The sequence below is a fragment of the Pseudorca crassidens genome, chromosome 11, assembly GCF_039906515.1.
Source record: "Pseudorca crassidens isolate mPseCra1 chromosome 11, mPseCra1.hap1, whole genome shotgun sequence".
Lineage (NCBI taxonomy): Eukaryota > Metazoa > Chordata > Mammalia > Artiodactyla > Delphinidae > Pseudorca > Pseudorca crassidens.
Genome location: NC_090306.1, coordinates 68361926 through 68377099, shown reverse-complemented (window position 1 = coordinate 68377099; position 15174 = coordinate 68361926). Strand labels below are relative to the sequence as shown.

General features: G+C 35.9%; 1 protein-coding gene across 1 annotated transcript in view; it reads right to left on the bottom strand.

Moving 5' to 3' along the window:
- Positions 1-15174, bottom strand: part of PTPRQ (protein tyrosine phosphatase receptor type Q) — a 239279-nt gene that overhangs the window by 68326 nt on the left and 155779 nt on the right. Inside the window, exon 31 of the mRNA XM_067698707.1 lies at positions 4407-4528. Coding sequence (XP_067554808.1) covers positions 4407-4528 — 122 coding nt within the window. The remainder of the gene's footprint in view (positions 1-4406; positions 4529-15174) is intronic.

The following is a 15174-nucleotide window of genomic DNA, read 5'->3' as shown; positions in this document are numbered from 1 at the left end:
TAACTTTGAAAGACGTTTTTTTTGTTTAATATGTTCTTCAAATGCTCTTTTCTAAAAGCTTTTTTAACTAAAAACGATGTTGCTATGAGAAACACAGCAAAAGGCTGAAAAATATCAGATCTGCAAAAAGTCAAACAGATCGAACCAGAGCAGTGGAGGGAGGTGTTCCACCTCTAAAATGTCAGAAAAACAAATCAATCAGTGTAGGAATCCAATTGATCGGGTGCATGCACCCACTGGTAGAAAGTGTGTATGTATTTAATTAGTTGTCAACATCTAAATATTTCATACAAATCGGGCTTTTAAAATTTCCCCTATGACTAGGCTTGTATTCATGCTGGGTAACAATTATCTAGAGATGAGTGACAGGTGACTCCTCTAATGGGGCAGGGGTCTCCAATTCATCACTGAAGCTTCATTGTGACTGTTCCTTGATGTTCCTTGCCTGACTACTATAGCTATTTCAACTCTGATTTTATTGAGTTGAGGTGAATTCCTCAAGATGCCATAGCAACTTGGTAGCTGAGACAGGATTTACTCCCAGGTCTTTGAAGAGTCCAGACCTCTCTACACCAAGTCATGGGGCGTGGTCTTATAAAGTAAAACGAAATTATTCCAATGCCTTCCATTAAAAAATGGATAACAAATAGCAAGTAGTAAAACATGAAATAACATGCATGTGATCTACTATATCTTAAAAAATATACAGTAAAATTCAAAAAGAATGCTGGGCCCTCAAATACAGCATGTGGAAAAATTCATTTTCTTTCTTCACTAAACCTACTATCATTAACTAATATTCGTCCACTTACCCAGGACTGAAACCTCAGACCTTTTTGACCCATCATTTCCCTTCAATCAGTTCCAAATTCGTTTGCTCATATTTGATCATCGATTATTATGATGAAATGTCTGCCATTTTTTTTGAAGTGTGGTTGTTTCATATACACTGTCAGTAATTAGATTCTGGTTCTATTTTCCTCTCCTTTGCCTGCCCCACCTGCACTCTTCCCCACCTGGTACACCCCCATTTAATTCTTACATCCCAGAAGAGAACAAATTTCATCTTCTCTGTGCAGTCTCCTCTATATATTATGTCCCCCATAACAGAAACTTTAATTACTTTGTTAGTTTATATTCCAAAAAAGACTGCATACCTCATACTCTACAACTAGCTCTTTATATTCTGGTGTCATTCTCTAGAGTGTGAGCTACTTGGAAGCAGAACTTTGTTTTCCATCTTTGTCTTGGTGAAAGAAGCTACTAACTATTTGCTAAGTTAAAAAATAAAGGGGCCGACAAACAAAGGGCCACAAAATGCATTAATATCCAGTAGAATCATCCAGGATGATATCTGAGCCCATATATCTTTATTCAAGATTGTCAATTTTTGCTTAATTTGAGTCTTTGAAGGGAAGAGTTTTATGCTCTTGCGGTTAGTATTTGACAGAGGCCAGGCTGCAGCGTAAGTCCTAAATTCAGTGACATACGTTCTTCTTTGGCCTGCGAGCCAATGACTTTTGAAGGTAGATAGTTATATATTCATGAAATGAGCTGCAGATAAACTCTATAAGGATAATGACCACGTCAGACTTGTTCACTTCTACATACCCAGCACGTACCACAGTGCTGGCATTTGAATGTATTTAAAAGCGTGTTGGGAGTTTGGGATTGACATGTACACATTGCTATTTTTAAAATAGATAACCAACAAGGAACTACTGCATAGCACAGGGAACTCTGCTCAGTATTCTGTAATAACCTAAATGGGATAAGAATTTGAAAAAGAATAGATGCATGTATATATGTATAACTGAATCACTTTGCTGTACACCTGAAACTAACGCAACATTGTTAATCAACTATGCTCCAATATAAAAATTAAAAATATAAAGTGTGTTGAAAGAATGAAGGGAAGAAGGAACAAATGACAACTTAGTTCCAAGAATCCTAGGGAAACTCTGAAGTGTTAGAATCTGTTTGAATTTTTGCTATCTTTGATCCAAAGGTGTTTTGGTGAGCATATATTTCAGTTTGGCAATTTTTATTTGCTTTTTGATGGTTTTTCCTATTTTCCATCACACCATTGTCTACCGGTTTTAGCCACGTCTTAATATTTGAGAAGTTATTTATCATCTCTGTGCCTCAGTTCCCCTTTATGCAAAATGAAGACGATAGCATTTACATCAAAATGTTATTAGATAAGATATAATACAGTGCATATGAAGAGCTAATATGTAACTGAAATAAGCAATTACAATATTAGTTATCTTTCCATCCTTCTCTCTTTCCCTTGCTCATTTTTAATCTCAGTAAGAATGCTAAGAGAAAGAGGTTATAAATCACTTTTTTTACTGTCTTATTTTTCCCTCCTTTAAACACAACCAAATTCCAAGAGAGAGCTTTTTCCTTAATAAAGTGTCCTTTACTTGATAGAGCACAGCATTAACATTTTTTTTTTTTTTTTTTTTGCGGTACGTGGGCCTCTCACTGTTGTGGCCTCTCCCGTTGCGGAGCACAGGCTCCGGACGCGCAGGCTCAGCGGCCATGGCTCACGGGCCCAGCCGCTGCATGGCATGTGGGATCTCCCCGGACCGGGGCACGAACCCGTGTCCCCTGCATCGGCAGGCGGACTCTCAACCACTGCGCCACCAGGGAAGCCCCAGCATTAACATTTTATAATTTGCTTTTAATGCTATTCCCAGAGCATTTGTCATTCGTGTTATTTTTGGCTAATTATTAACTAAAAATCTTCACAGATATGCTCTAAAAAAGGAACATAAACTGAAGACTGAATGGGAGAACAAATGTACCAATAAACCCTGAAACTTTCTCTTAATCATGACACGTCTTTTGAGAAAGAAGTATTTCCTTTAAGAAATAATATAAAGACATAAAAAAATCATAAAATTAAACAAGAGATGGATAGAAACAGCAAGAAGGAGAGTTCACCATGAATTACCTAATTTAACGTGTTAGACGCAACCGTAAGAGACTGCTCATCAGGTCCAGTAAAGCTCAAGCAGGCTGGCAAGGAGATATTTCCAATTCTAACCCTAGATAACAACTCTGCATTATTCACATTGTGCAGCACCCTGTCTTAGGTGAAAGGCTTGACTCTCATGCTTGGGTCTCCTTCTGTCTGGAAGGCTACTCCAATTTGGTGTCTTCAGGGACATCTTATTTAAATGTTTGTATTCCCCAGGATACTATCCTCAGGTTAGTTCTTACAGAAGAGGCTTTACATGTTGTGTAGTTAATCTCATCTACTCATATTATTTCATCTATCATCGAAACACCAACAGTTCCCAAATCTGGGAATGCAAACTTCCTCTCCGGAGCTACAGATCCACAAATAAAACTGCTAATGGGCTATCTGCATCTGGAGGATTCCCAGGCATCTTAAAGTCGGTGCACCTAGTACTGAATTCATGCCTTTCCTCTACAAATCTGTTCTTCCTCACAATTTTCCAAATCATATATCTTAAAGTCATCCTTGATTTTTCTCTTCACTCACCATCCACAGATTTTTTTCACCAAATCCTGTAGTTTTAAATTATTTTTCATTCTGTTTTCCTCACTCCATTTCCTCTGTCCTTCTTTTCTTGTCCAGTTTTACTCTTATAGTTTCCTGTCTCCTTATTTAATTTTGCACCCCCAGGACTTCTCTAAAACTATTCTCTACAATGCACCCATACTGATCCTGTAAAACAGAAATCTGTATCCCGACACTGCTTTAATTCCACAATTGGCACCCCACTGCCCTTACCATGAAACCCACACTCCATAATATGTTATAAGCCTGCCTCCTGATCTGGCCTCATCTCTCAGCCTTTTCTTCTTGAAAGTTTTGACCAAGGATTCCAGAACTACTTACTTTTTCCTGAAGGAAGCTAACTTTTCTATTAGTCTAATTTCTATTACCATTTCCTTTCCATGTTCTGCTTCAATTATTTTCAAAATTAAGCTCTGATGCTATCTTATTTGGGAGATATTTCTCCTAATGCCTTGTCCATTCTCCTTTTATGTTTTGAGTTCGTTTTCACTGTATTTTAAACCAATATATTATTATCAACTTAACCTCGTTTATATACGTCATCTATACCCTGACGATAAATACAATAATAACCATGGTGACAATACTTTATTTACATTTATTGAACACTTACTATGCGTCAGGCAATGTTTTAAGTTCTTTAGGTAAATTTTCTAACTTAGTCCTCACAAAATCTCTCTACACTGGGTAGTATTATCAATCTTTATTTTACAGATGTGGACACTGAAACACAAACAAGTTAAGTAAGCTGCCTAACAGAGCTGAGATTAAAATTCAAAGTCTGGTTCCAAAACCTATATTCTTAATCATGCTCTATACTGTCTTTTGTAGAAGGTAAGACATGCCTTACCGATTTGACATCTATCAAATAGAATGTTGGTCCAGTAATGACAGCAGGTTCACTCCAGCTGATGTTGATGCTAAAAGGTGATGTTGCTACTACATACACATTTTCAGGAGGACCATCTGGAGCTATGAAAATAGAAAAAAATCAATTACCTTGCTACATTGAAGCTAGTATTTGCCACAATATGGTAATAGAAAAGACCGTAAAAAAGGATAATCATGCTGAATTAATTATACATAAATTTATAGTTCACAGCATGCTAAAAGGCACTGGCAAATCAAACGGTGTAATTACTTTCAAAATAATTACTATGCATAAAGAACTTCCATTTGAGAAATTAATGGTCATAAATACATGATTTTCAAACTTGAAATAACAGTTTGAAAAGAATAGCATTACTATTGCTAAAATAAATCTTTTTGAACAAAAAATAATTATTGAACAAAAAATAATTATTTTATTTTAAAATAATTAGCTTAACAATGTTGTTTTAGGAAAACCTGCAGAAACTAAACTTATTTGACTACAGAAAAGTGGAACTGGTTCAAGTGAATTATATTTAAAAGGTATTGTCTTACAAATGTGTCAATAAATTGGGTTGGTTTATTGTTTTCACTGAGGGGGTAGCATAGGAAATAGGTTATACAACTGATCTTATTATTACAAATGTAAACATTTCCTGAGTTCATTATGATTCCAAACAAATTCTTTAATTTGTCTTACTTTTATTATTGTTATCTTTCCTCAAGAGTGCAAAACAAGAAATAATATTTTAAGGAACTGACTGATGAAAACCTGTGTTGAAATTTCAATTTGTGAAACTACTAGGAATTAGAAGAGTTTTCAGTATGTTAAGAAGGATTTAGTCACAGTTACTTTGACATAGACATTGACCTAGAAACACTGTTTACACATCCCTGGCCTATCACGGCCCCTCGTCAATTCCAGGGATATTAAATATTGGGAGATGAGTATTTCCCAGCATTTCTGATTTTTAAATCCACATGAACAAACATTACTGAACAATATCATTCCTTAGATCCTGAGAAGGGGTAAAGAAGAAGAGAAAATATTCACTTCCTCAAATTTATAACAGCAACAAGTTGTATGATCTTGGTCAGACAATAAAATTTCTGGACCTCAGTTTTCTCTTCATATGCATACTTCACAGTGTTTTAAAAAGAACCGCGAACACAAAATGTGTGAAAGTAGCCCATTAGTTTAGTGTTTGGCCCTTTTTGTAAATTAATACAAAATATTATAACAAAGGGCAAAGTAAAGATAAGAACTAATTAGAAATACAAATAATCTACTATGAGAGGGCAAAGACAAAGTGGTGAGTACAGCTGGGCGGGGAGTCAAGGTAAAGTTGCAGAGAGGAGCTGGGGATTGAATAGACTTTGAAACATGAGAAGGATTTCAATAATCAGAGGGGCAGGTTTGGGGGCACTTCTTTGCTAAGAAGGTCCTAAGCAAAGCCACAAAGATATAAACAATGGGATCCACAGACAGAATATTATTTCTGCAGAATGGCTTTCTTACGCTTATTAATCTTATGCTTATGCTTATTATTTTATAATTGAAAAATATAACTCTAGGAAGGGGTCCACACACTTCACCAGACTGTCCAAGGACTGCATGGTGCAAAAAAAAAATCAGAACCCCTAAATTTAAGGAATAGAGATATCACAGAAAGACCAGCATTAATGGAGGGACAGGGTAGGGAACAAGCCTCAGGCAGTCATTTGGGAACTAAGTTAGGGAGCACTCGATTATCTTAAAGCGTTTGAAGTTCATTCTTTAAACAATGGGATGTCACTGAAAGTTCTGAGAAGGGAAGTATTTTTCTAATGATTTAGGAAGAAATCTGATGCAGCTATGAAAAAGATATGTGCTCTGAAGCAATGAGTCCAGATAGGCTATTTCCAAAAAGCCAGGTGAGATCTGATGAGACCCCAAAGTAGAAGAGTGACAGTAGGTAGAGATAGGAGAAGATGAATCCCAGAGCCCTTAGAAAGTCTAATAAAAAGAACTGAAGGGCAGATGAGATGTGAAATAGAGGAATGTAGTAAAAGCTAACTCATGTATTAATACTGGGGGAGTATTGCTAGAATTCACAACAACAGCATGTTCAGGAACAGACACTAGTTTTGGTAGGGATAAGACTATGGCAGGAGATGATAAATTTGGTCTGTACTCATTAAGTCTGAGATACTCACAAAGATTCAGATGCCTGCCTGGCAACTGGAAAGATGAGCCTAGAACCAGGGAGACAGGACCAAGATGGAAAAGGGTTTTTAAAAATTTTCAGATAATTCCTTACAAATTGGGATAGTATAAATATGGCAAGTATATCTGGTTCAAGTGAGTCACAGGCTCTGAAGAAAGACAAAAGTTTTATTTCAACGCCAGGTAGCTGTTTAAGATGCTAATAGTAGTGACAATCTTTGAACTATGAATGAGTTATTGGTACTTAGAACATCTCCAAGAGAGATGATATTATATGTTTTGGAATTTGGGAGCCCAGCTCAGCCCATAAAGGTATTTTTTAATAGTAGCATTGAAATAATTTAAAGAAGTACTCAAATGTTACTATAGAGGACTCTAGGAAATATGTATAAGAAAGTTTCTGTGGGAAAATGCTTTTGGGGTGACAAACATATCCTTCCTACTTGTACCTTTTCTGAACTTTGTATAATACTCTGAACATTGACTCAGAGATCCAGTCTATATGGCCTCCAGGGGAGAGAGTGAGGAGGGGATGCTCCTGGATTCAGAGGTATGATAAGCTGAGAGGTGTTAAAAATAATGACAGAATTAGGCACATGATTTCTCTGGTGACTAAATGTAGAGAGATCATGGAATCTCAGCACTTAAACACACCCTGCATGTCCTGAGATCTTCAGTCTTATTCTAACTTTAGGATCCTAGATTTAGGAAAACTGCCTCAAATTGTAGCATAATTCATTTAGATAACTATACACATAACAAATGAGAGCTATAGGAGGTCTCCTGCCACCAGCATAATTGTTTTTGGATGCCCTCACAGAATAATGCACTCCATATTCAAAAGTGGCAACTCTCTTTCCTTCCCAAGCTGGATTTTCCTTAGAAATAAGGAGTGGATAGGCTTCAGGATTAGGTACACCAGTACTGATCATCATTATATACTTTCCTCATGGAGAAATGGCTCTGAAAAATGTAAGATGTTTTGTGGGTTTCAATGGCCTGTCTCCTGCCTTTGACTCTGTAAAAGGGGATGGGCTAGAAGCTAAGTAAAGCTTTATTAAGGTGGCTATTGATTAATATTTTAATTATTTATCCTTTATTAATGTTTTTGCAAAACCTGCCTTCTAGCTCTGTATGGACCATTGTGGAGAGGAAGAATTTTCTGACAGGCTGCACGTTTCAAGTGGTATGAGACAGGAAAATATTTTAGCCTACCTTTTCCTTTATTTCTACCAAAATGTTCTGTTGGCTTTTAGGTGAAATTTATGCATTTATCCAATCAATATTTATTGAGCATTTTCTATGTGCCAGGGACTGGGAAGACACCAAGCTTATAGAAGTGATCAAGGTAGCTGTGGACCTACCCATATAGAGGTTCTAGTGTGTACCCACTCTTCTTCACTCAGCAACTGTTTATTGAACACCTACTCAAGGCAGGCATTTTTGAGGTGCTGGGAATAGAGAAGAAAACCAAAGATACAAAGATCATGGAACCACTATTTCAGTGGAGGGAGACAAATAATATGTAAGTATATTATAAAAAAATTATATAAATTAATATATAACATACAAATAAATGATATACTATGTTAGGAAGTGATATGTACCATGACAAAAAATGAAGCAGGGTAATTGGGATGGGAATGTAGATAGGAGTTACTATTTTATAAAATATGGTGGTCAGGCTATGCCTCTCCAAACAGGTAACATTTAAACAAAGATTTGAAGGAGGTGAGGGAGCATGGGAATGTTTGAAGAAGGAGTGTCACAGGGAGGAGAATGGCCAGTGCAAAGACCCTGAGACAGGACTGTGCCTGGTGTATTCTAGGAATAACAGGGACTCCAGTGAGGCTGAATGAAGTCAAGTAAGTCAGAATGTTGAGTCAGACAGGAAATGAGGCCAGATTGTGTAGGGCCTTTAATGCCACGGCTAAGGTCTTTTAAGAACTGCTGTCATAGACAAAAAAGATAAACGCCATAGTTTAATAAACTAATATCATGAACTAGAAGGAGCCTCTATAGATTTTGGTGCTTGGTATCTAACTCATACCAAGAAGATGGGCCAAAATTCATTATATCAAAAGAGGACAGATTATCTCCAGAATGTTATTCTTATACCTCTATAACATATATAAACTCGATGGCTGTCGGGATTGCACTTTTAAACCTAACTCATTCTAGCAGGCAGGCAAGGTGGTGCGTTATTGTTGCCCAGATAACATGGACAGCTTACTGAGAATTTTCTGTGATAAGAAAGCCGATGAGATTTTTCTGTGACTAGGTTGATGGTAGCTTGTTTTTACAAATATTTTCTGGAAATATTCTATGTCTGTGTCTTCTCTGCTCTGTAGTCTGGATCTTTGGGGTCTCAAACGAGGACAGATCCAAAACCATTTGCCAAGGAAAACCTCGGCTAGTCTTGCAAACATGTCTGTAGACCAGCTCAGAAAGCAGTATGATGCCTTGCTTCAACTTCTCGTCTTTCATAGTAAAATGTCAACCCTGCAATCATTCCTTTAATACCAGCAATCAAAGCCCTCATCAGGGAGTGTCTGCTACCCCAAGCAGAGCTGACAGAAAAACGACATTCAAAGATCATTCATGGTACATACTAACCACTTGAACTACTAAATATTTTAAGTTCTATGCACTAGTCAATCATTATAAAAAGCCAAGGTATTTAGCCCCTCGCTGAGCTGTGCTTTAATTCTTGAACTTTCCTAAAGTGTTTTTTTTCTTTCTTTTTTAAGAAACAATCAGATTCTCTTAATAACATTTGCATTTTCAGTATACTTGATAAAATTGCCTGTTTTGTTACACAAGTGTTCCCTGTGTTAAATCTTTTATGAAATATTTCTCTTAGAACATATTATATTAATCTATATTCTTGAAGAATTATAATATGATGGAATAAGAACTCCTAAATCTGAAATTAAAAAAAGTAAACACATACCTAACTAAACTGATATGAATATATTATATGCACATAATATATAACTGAATATATATTTCATCTGTGTAAAGCAATGAAAGATAAACATTTGATTAACTCACGGATATTTTAAGAGAAACATTTAGAACACCAAATGCTCAAAGTATACTATAAAACAGTATCTAATTATTTTAATATTGTCCAAATATTATAATGTACTTTTAAGCAAATAACATTTTCAAGTTTCTTTTATGCAATTTTCTCTTGGAATTTATCAAAATTCCAAAAATGCATAATAAAATAATTCAGTATTATTTTTTTCTTTTATTCCAGTGTGTAGTAAACTATTATTAGAGTTACATAAGGGGGAATACAAAATTACAATTATGAATGTCAACAATCAAAATAAAGGAAGCTTAAAGCAGTAAAGGTATGGGGAACTGAAAATATGCCAGTTTAAAAGCTTAGTAATATATAAGCATCTTTGGGAGACTTTGTTTGTCTCTCCATAAACTGTCACATTCTGATTTAGGATTGTTTGTGAAATGAATCTAGTCAGTAGTAGGCCAAGATATCACTATACCCTTTCTCTTATAAATCACAGCAATTTACTCAGTAGGAATGATCTATCCTTATTCTCTCATTCCCCATAATCCAATCACTTCCTCTCATAAGCACTTTTCCCCTGGTTTTCGCAATAATGCATTTTCTGTAACTAACAACCATCATTTCCTGATTATCATGCTTCTATCCTTGCACAGGAATGTGGGTCTTATGTGGGTCAGGGTCATCTTTCCCATCCATCTGTGTCCCCATGCTAAGTGTGTTAGCTGAAAGGTGAGTCTGGATAGACCATCATTATGCCTAGTACATATAAAAGTTTGAATGCCCCCAAGTCTATGACACTTTGATTAAGAACCAACGAATTTTGGTGTGTCTAATACTACACTTTCAGAATAAGCACATTCAAAGAGTTATTAGAAACTCTGCCTTCTGCAGATCCCTGTAAATTTTATTTAATGATGAAAAATGTTGTAGAAAATACTCTGGTTTTTAATGCATGCTGTAGTGACCTTCCTAAAGAATAAACATAAATAAATAAATGACCTGACAGCAACTCACAAGACAAAAAATATTGAGCTCTGTACAACATGTATGATTTAGATTGTCTGCACATCTATTTGAATTTAAGTTCATTTCAAGTTTATTTAAAGGTCCTTCCCTTCAGGGTACTTTAGTTTCAGGATTTGGTACACTGGACCATCAGATTCCTATCTACTGTCATCACTAAATGAAGGACTCCCATTCTTTCTCAGCTTATACAAGTATTAACAGCCTCTAGGACTGTGAGTTGCCTTAGATTCACCATACCTGAAGGAATTTGCTTTAAGTTTTAGATGTCTCTCAGGACTAAACAAAATCTAATTGGCTGGGTGGTTTGGGTGGATTCCTTACATCTTAAATAATTCAGGGCATCAAGGGCCCTGAAGAAGTTCAGCGATTAGATTGACCATACTGATGGAGGCCAAGAGCATCTCAGGTCACATCCGACTGGTTACAATACTGCACTAATTGGCTATCCTTCACTGGTGTTGAATGTTTCCCTAGAGCCCAGTGATTTCACTGCCCAGTATAAGATACTACTGTTGGTGTATGAAATATTTCCTTCCCTTTTACAAGATTTTCATTTTGTTTTACAGTTAGATTTCCCAACAGCAAGATAGTAGCACAAAGGGCAACTATTACAACCATAAGAATCTGACCTATTAGACTGTTTGATGAGTACTGAGAATGACTGATGGATGCCCACAGTATTACACTTCATTGTACGACCATTTTCTTTGATGCTGAATGAGTAATTTTCTGAGTCATTTCAGGTTAGCTTAGGTGGAAAAAAATACAAAATACCAAAAAACTCTCACATCCAATATTAGCCATGCCAGGTAAGAATGAAAATATTCTCATATTAGTTCCACTGCTTTTAGGATCAGATAATACAACTTTTTCTAGAGTAGCATTATGTTCATAAAACAACTTTCTACAACAGTGGTTCTCAAAAATGTGGTCTTCAAACCAGCAGCATCAATATTACCTGGGAAGTTGTTAGAAAAGCAAATTCTGAGACCACACCCCTGACTTACTGAATCAGAAGACCTGGGTAGGGCCTAGCACTCCGTGTTTTAACAAGCCCTCCTGATGATTCTAATGCTTGTGGTACAAGTTTAAGAGCCACTGCTCTGTGACATCAACGTACTATTGGAAAAAGCAGTGGCACTGCTCTTCAGATCAGGTACCAATGATTAGAACTCTTGGTAACAAGGTTAGAAAGGGGGATTACTGTTTCTGTGAAGACTGGGAATGTAGTTAGTGGTGGAGGGCTTGGGAGCTGGTGATAAACATGGAAACTTGCATCCAGCTAACAGACACTCCACACACTGGTCTCCTTGTGCCTTTCATGTATTTTAATTCTGAATAAACGATGAAGAGGTTTCTCCCTACCATCACTCCCTCTCATTCCCAAAGTTTCTAGAGTAGTAACAGGTCATCATGTTCCGTAAGAACATAAGAAAACATCATCATTTCTATGGTACCTTGAAGCTATGTGTAGGAGCAACCTGGAATAATTCAGATAAGGCCATCACCATTACAAAGTGTTAGGGCTGAGATAAACGTTGCTACTTCATTCTCCCATGCATTGTATGCAGGTATAATCAGGGTAAAATAACTATCAAGGGTATAATTAAAGAGAAGAGAAACTAAAAGTAGTTAGAGGTTATGTGTGTTAGGGCAAGTCCCATTTAATTTGTTTGGGAATAGAGATGGTTGGATCATGTATCAGAAGCTTGTACAATATCTCCAGGTCTTTCTTAGTCTCAGTTTTCAAAGCTAATAATGCCACATACTGATTATCCTTTAAGTTTCCTTTAACTGTTTGGTTTTTAGTGCTTTGCTGAAAAAGACATTCCACTTGTTCATGCAAATGGGGATGTCTAATTATTTTTATTTATATTCCGGAAAACTTGCTTAACAACCTGGCAAAAGTTTTTTGTTTTTGTTTTTTTTGAAATTAAATATAGAGTTCACCTAATCAAACTTACAAGCTTTTGCACAGCAAAGGAAACCATAAACAAAACAAAAAGATAACCTACAGAATGGGAGAAAATATTTGCAAATGATGCGACTGACAAGGGCTTAATTTCCAAAGCATACAAACAGCTTATACAACTCAACAACAAAAAAACAACCCAATTGAAAAATGGGCAGAAGATCTACATAGACATTTCTCCAAAGAAGAAATACAAATGGCCAATAGGCACATGAAAAGATGCTCAACATCACTAATTATTAGAGAAATGCAAATAGAAACTACAATGAGGTATCACCTCACACCGGTCAGAATGGCCATCATCAAAAATCTACAAAAAATAAATGCTGGAGAGGGTGTGGAGAAAAAGGAAACTTCCTACACTGTTGGTGGGAATGTTAAGTTGTTACAGCAACTGTGGAAAACAGTATGGAGTTTCCTCAGGAAACAAAAAACAGAATTACCATATGATCCAGCACTCCCACTCCTGGCATATATCCAGACAAAACTCTAATTCAAAAAGATACCTGCACCTTTATGTTCACAGCAGCACTGTTCACAACAGTCAAGACATGGGAACAACCTAAATGTCCACTGACAGATGAATAGATAAAGAAGATGTGGTACATATATACAATGGAATACTACTCAGCCATAAAAAAGAATGAAATAATGCCATTTGCAGCAACCTGGATGCAAGTAGAGATTATCATACTAAGTTAACTAAATCATAAAGACAAATACCATATGATATCACTTATATATGGAATCTAAAATATGACACAAATGAACCTATCTATGAAACAGAAGGAGACTCATGGACATAGAGAATAGACTTGTAACCACAAGCCAAGGGGGAGGGGGTTGGGGGAGGGACTGAGTGGGAGGTTGGGGTTATAGCTATTATATATGGAATGGATAAACAAGGTCCTACTGTATAGCCCAGAGAACTATATTCAATATCCTATGATAAATCATAATGGAAAAGAATATAAAAAAAGAATGTATACACAACTGAATCACTTTGCTGTACAGCAGAAATTAACACAATGTTGTAAACCAACTATACTTCAATAAAAAATTTTTTTAAAAAGAGTTGAATGCTTTATTAAATAGTTTAATTTTACATGCATTCTGTTAGTTCCTTTAAATTAGGGTTTCACCTATCTTCTCTTTGTATACTACTTAGCACCCTTCCATCTCTTAGTACTTTCATACCACCATGAGGCTTTGCCCAAGTCTTTGTCAAGATCTAAGAGCACAGGCTCTAACCTAGAAATGAATGAGGTTCATGAATAAATCAATGTGTGTATAGTTCTTAGAATAGTACCAGCACATCATAAACACCTGATAAGCTTAGCTATTTCTGTCATTCTTCTTAACTATGCAGCCAAGGAGTCTCAGCTCAGGTACTGGGCCCAACCCAAAGGTGCCCTCAACTACCAGACATAGCAATCCTATGTTTTTTTCAGAAATGGGAGTTTTCCATAGTCAAATCAGAGTTCTCCCTTCTTCCTTAATACATGCAGAAGAAAACAAGAGCTGAAAATTTGTTGGCCTAGGGCCTAATACTGAGGCAGGCCTGAACTGAGGTTAATGACCAGAAATCACAAAGAATGAAATGTACTTCACACTTCTTTCTGAACCAAGAGAAAGAAGATTCTCAGAAAAGTCAAAGTCAATTCAATTCAACATGAGATTTGAAGTTTGAGATGAGAAAGTGGGAGAATTCACTGAATTTTTAAAAGATAAAATACAGCTAGCTATTATTGGGAGAAAGATTGTTTCTTCTTTTATTCTTTTAATAACCAGGCTTTCTAGAGGCATACTTATGTCTTTTCATGTACCTTGAATGGTTCATCTCACAAAAATCCAAATAAACTGAAGAAACCCTGATACAGGCAATAAAAGCATATAAGATTAAAGAAAAAAAAACCCCAGGCTTTCTATAATATTGATGATTTTAAAAATAATATAGTGATCATTCTTATCCTTTGATTTTTAGTGATTTTGCTGAAAAATACGTGCTTATGTAATAGGATTTCAAAATATTTTTATTTATCTTATGGAAAGCTGTTTAATAACCTGGCAAAAGCTCTTTTAAGTATACAGTTGAATGCTTTAATAGACAATTTTACATGCTTACTATTATGTTCTTTAAATTATGATTTCATGCAAATATCCTCTCTTTGTAATTATACTTAGCAACCCAGATTTATACATTGGTCTCCTTTGTTTTCTTCATGGACTATCAATCAGAGTTTATTATCTCAGTTAATCATTTCGATACTATTAAAGCTTCAATCCACTCCAAAATAGGCATTTATTATTTTCTTTCATTGTCTGAAATCCTCCTCAATTTATTATGAGCATATCTCTTTTCTACATGCAGTAATTCAAACTTATGTTAATTAATGAAAAAGAAAAAAAAATCAACAATATAAAATAGACTGGGTCTTTCTCACCTTCTGAGATGGCCCACACTCCGTCTGTGGAGTGTGTTTCTCTCTAAATAAATCCACTTC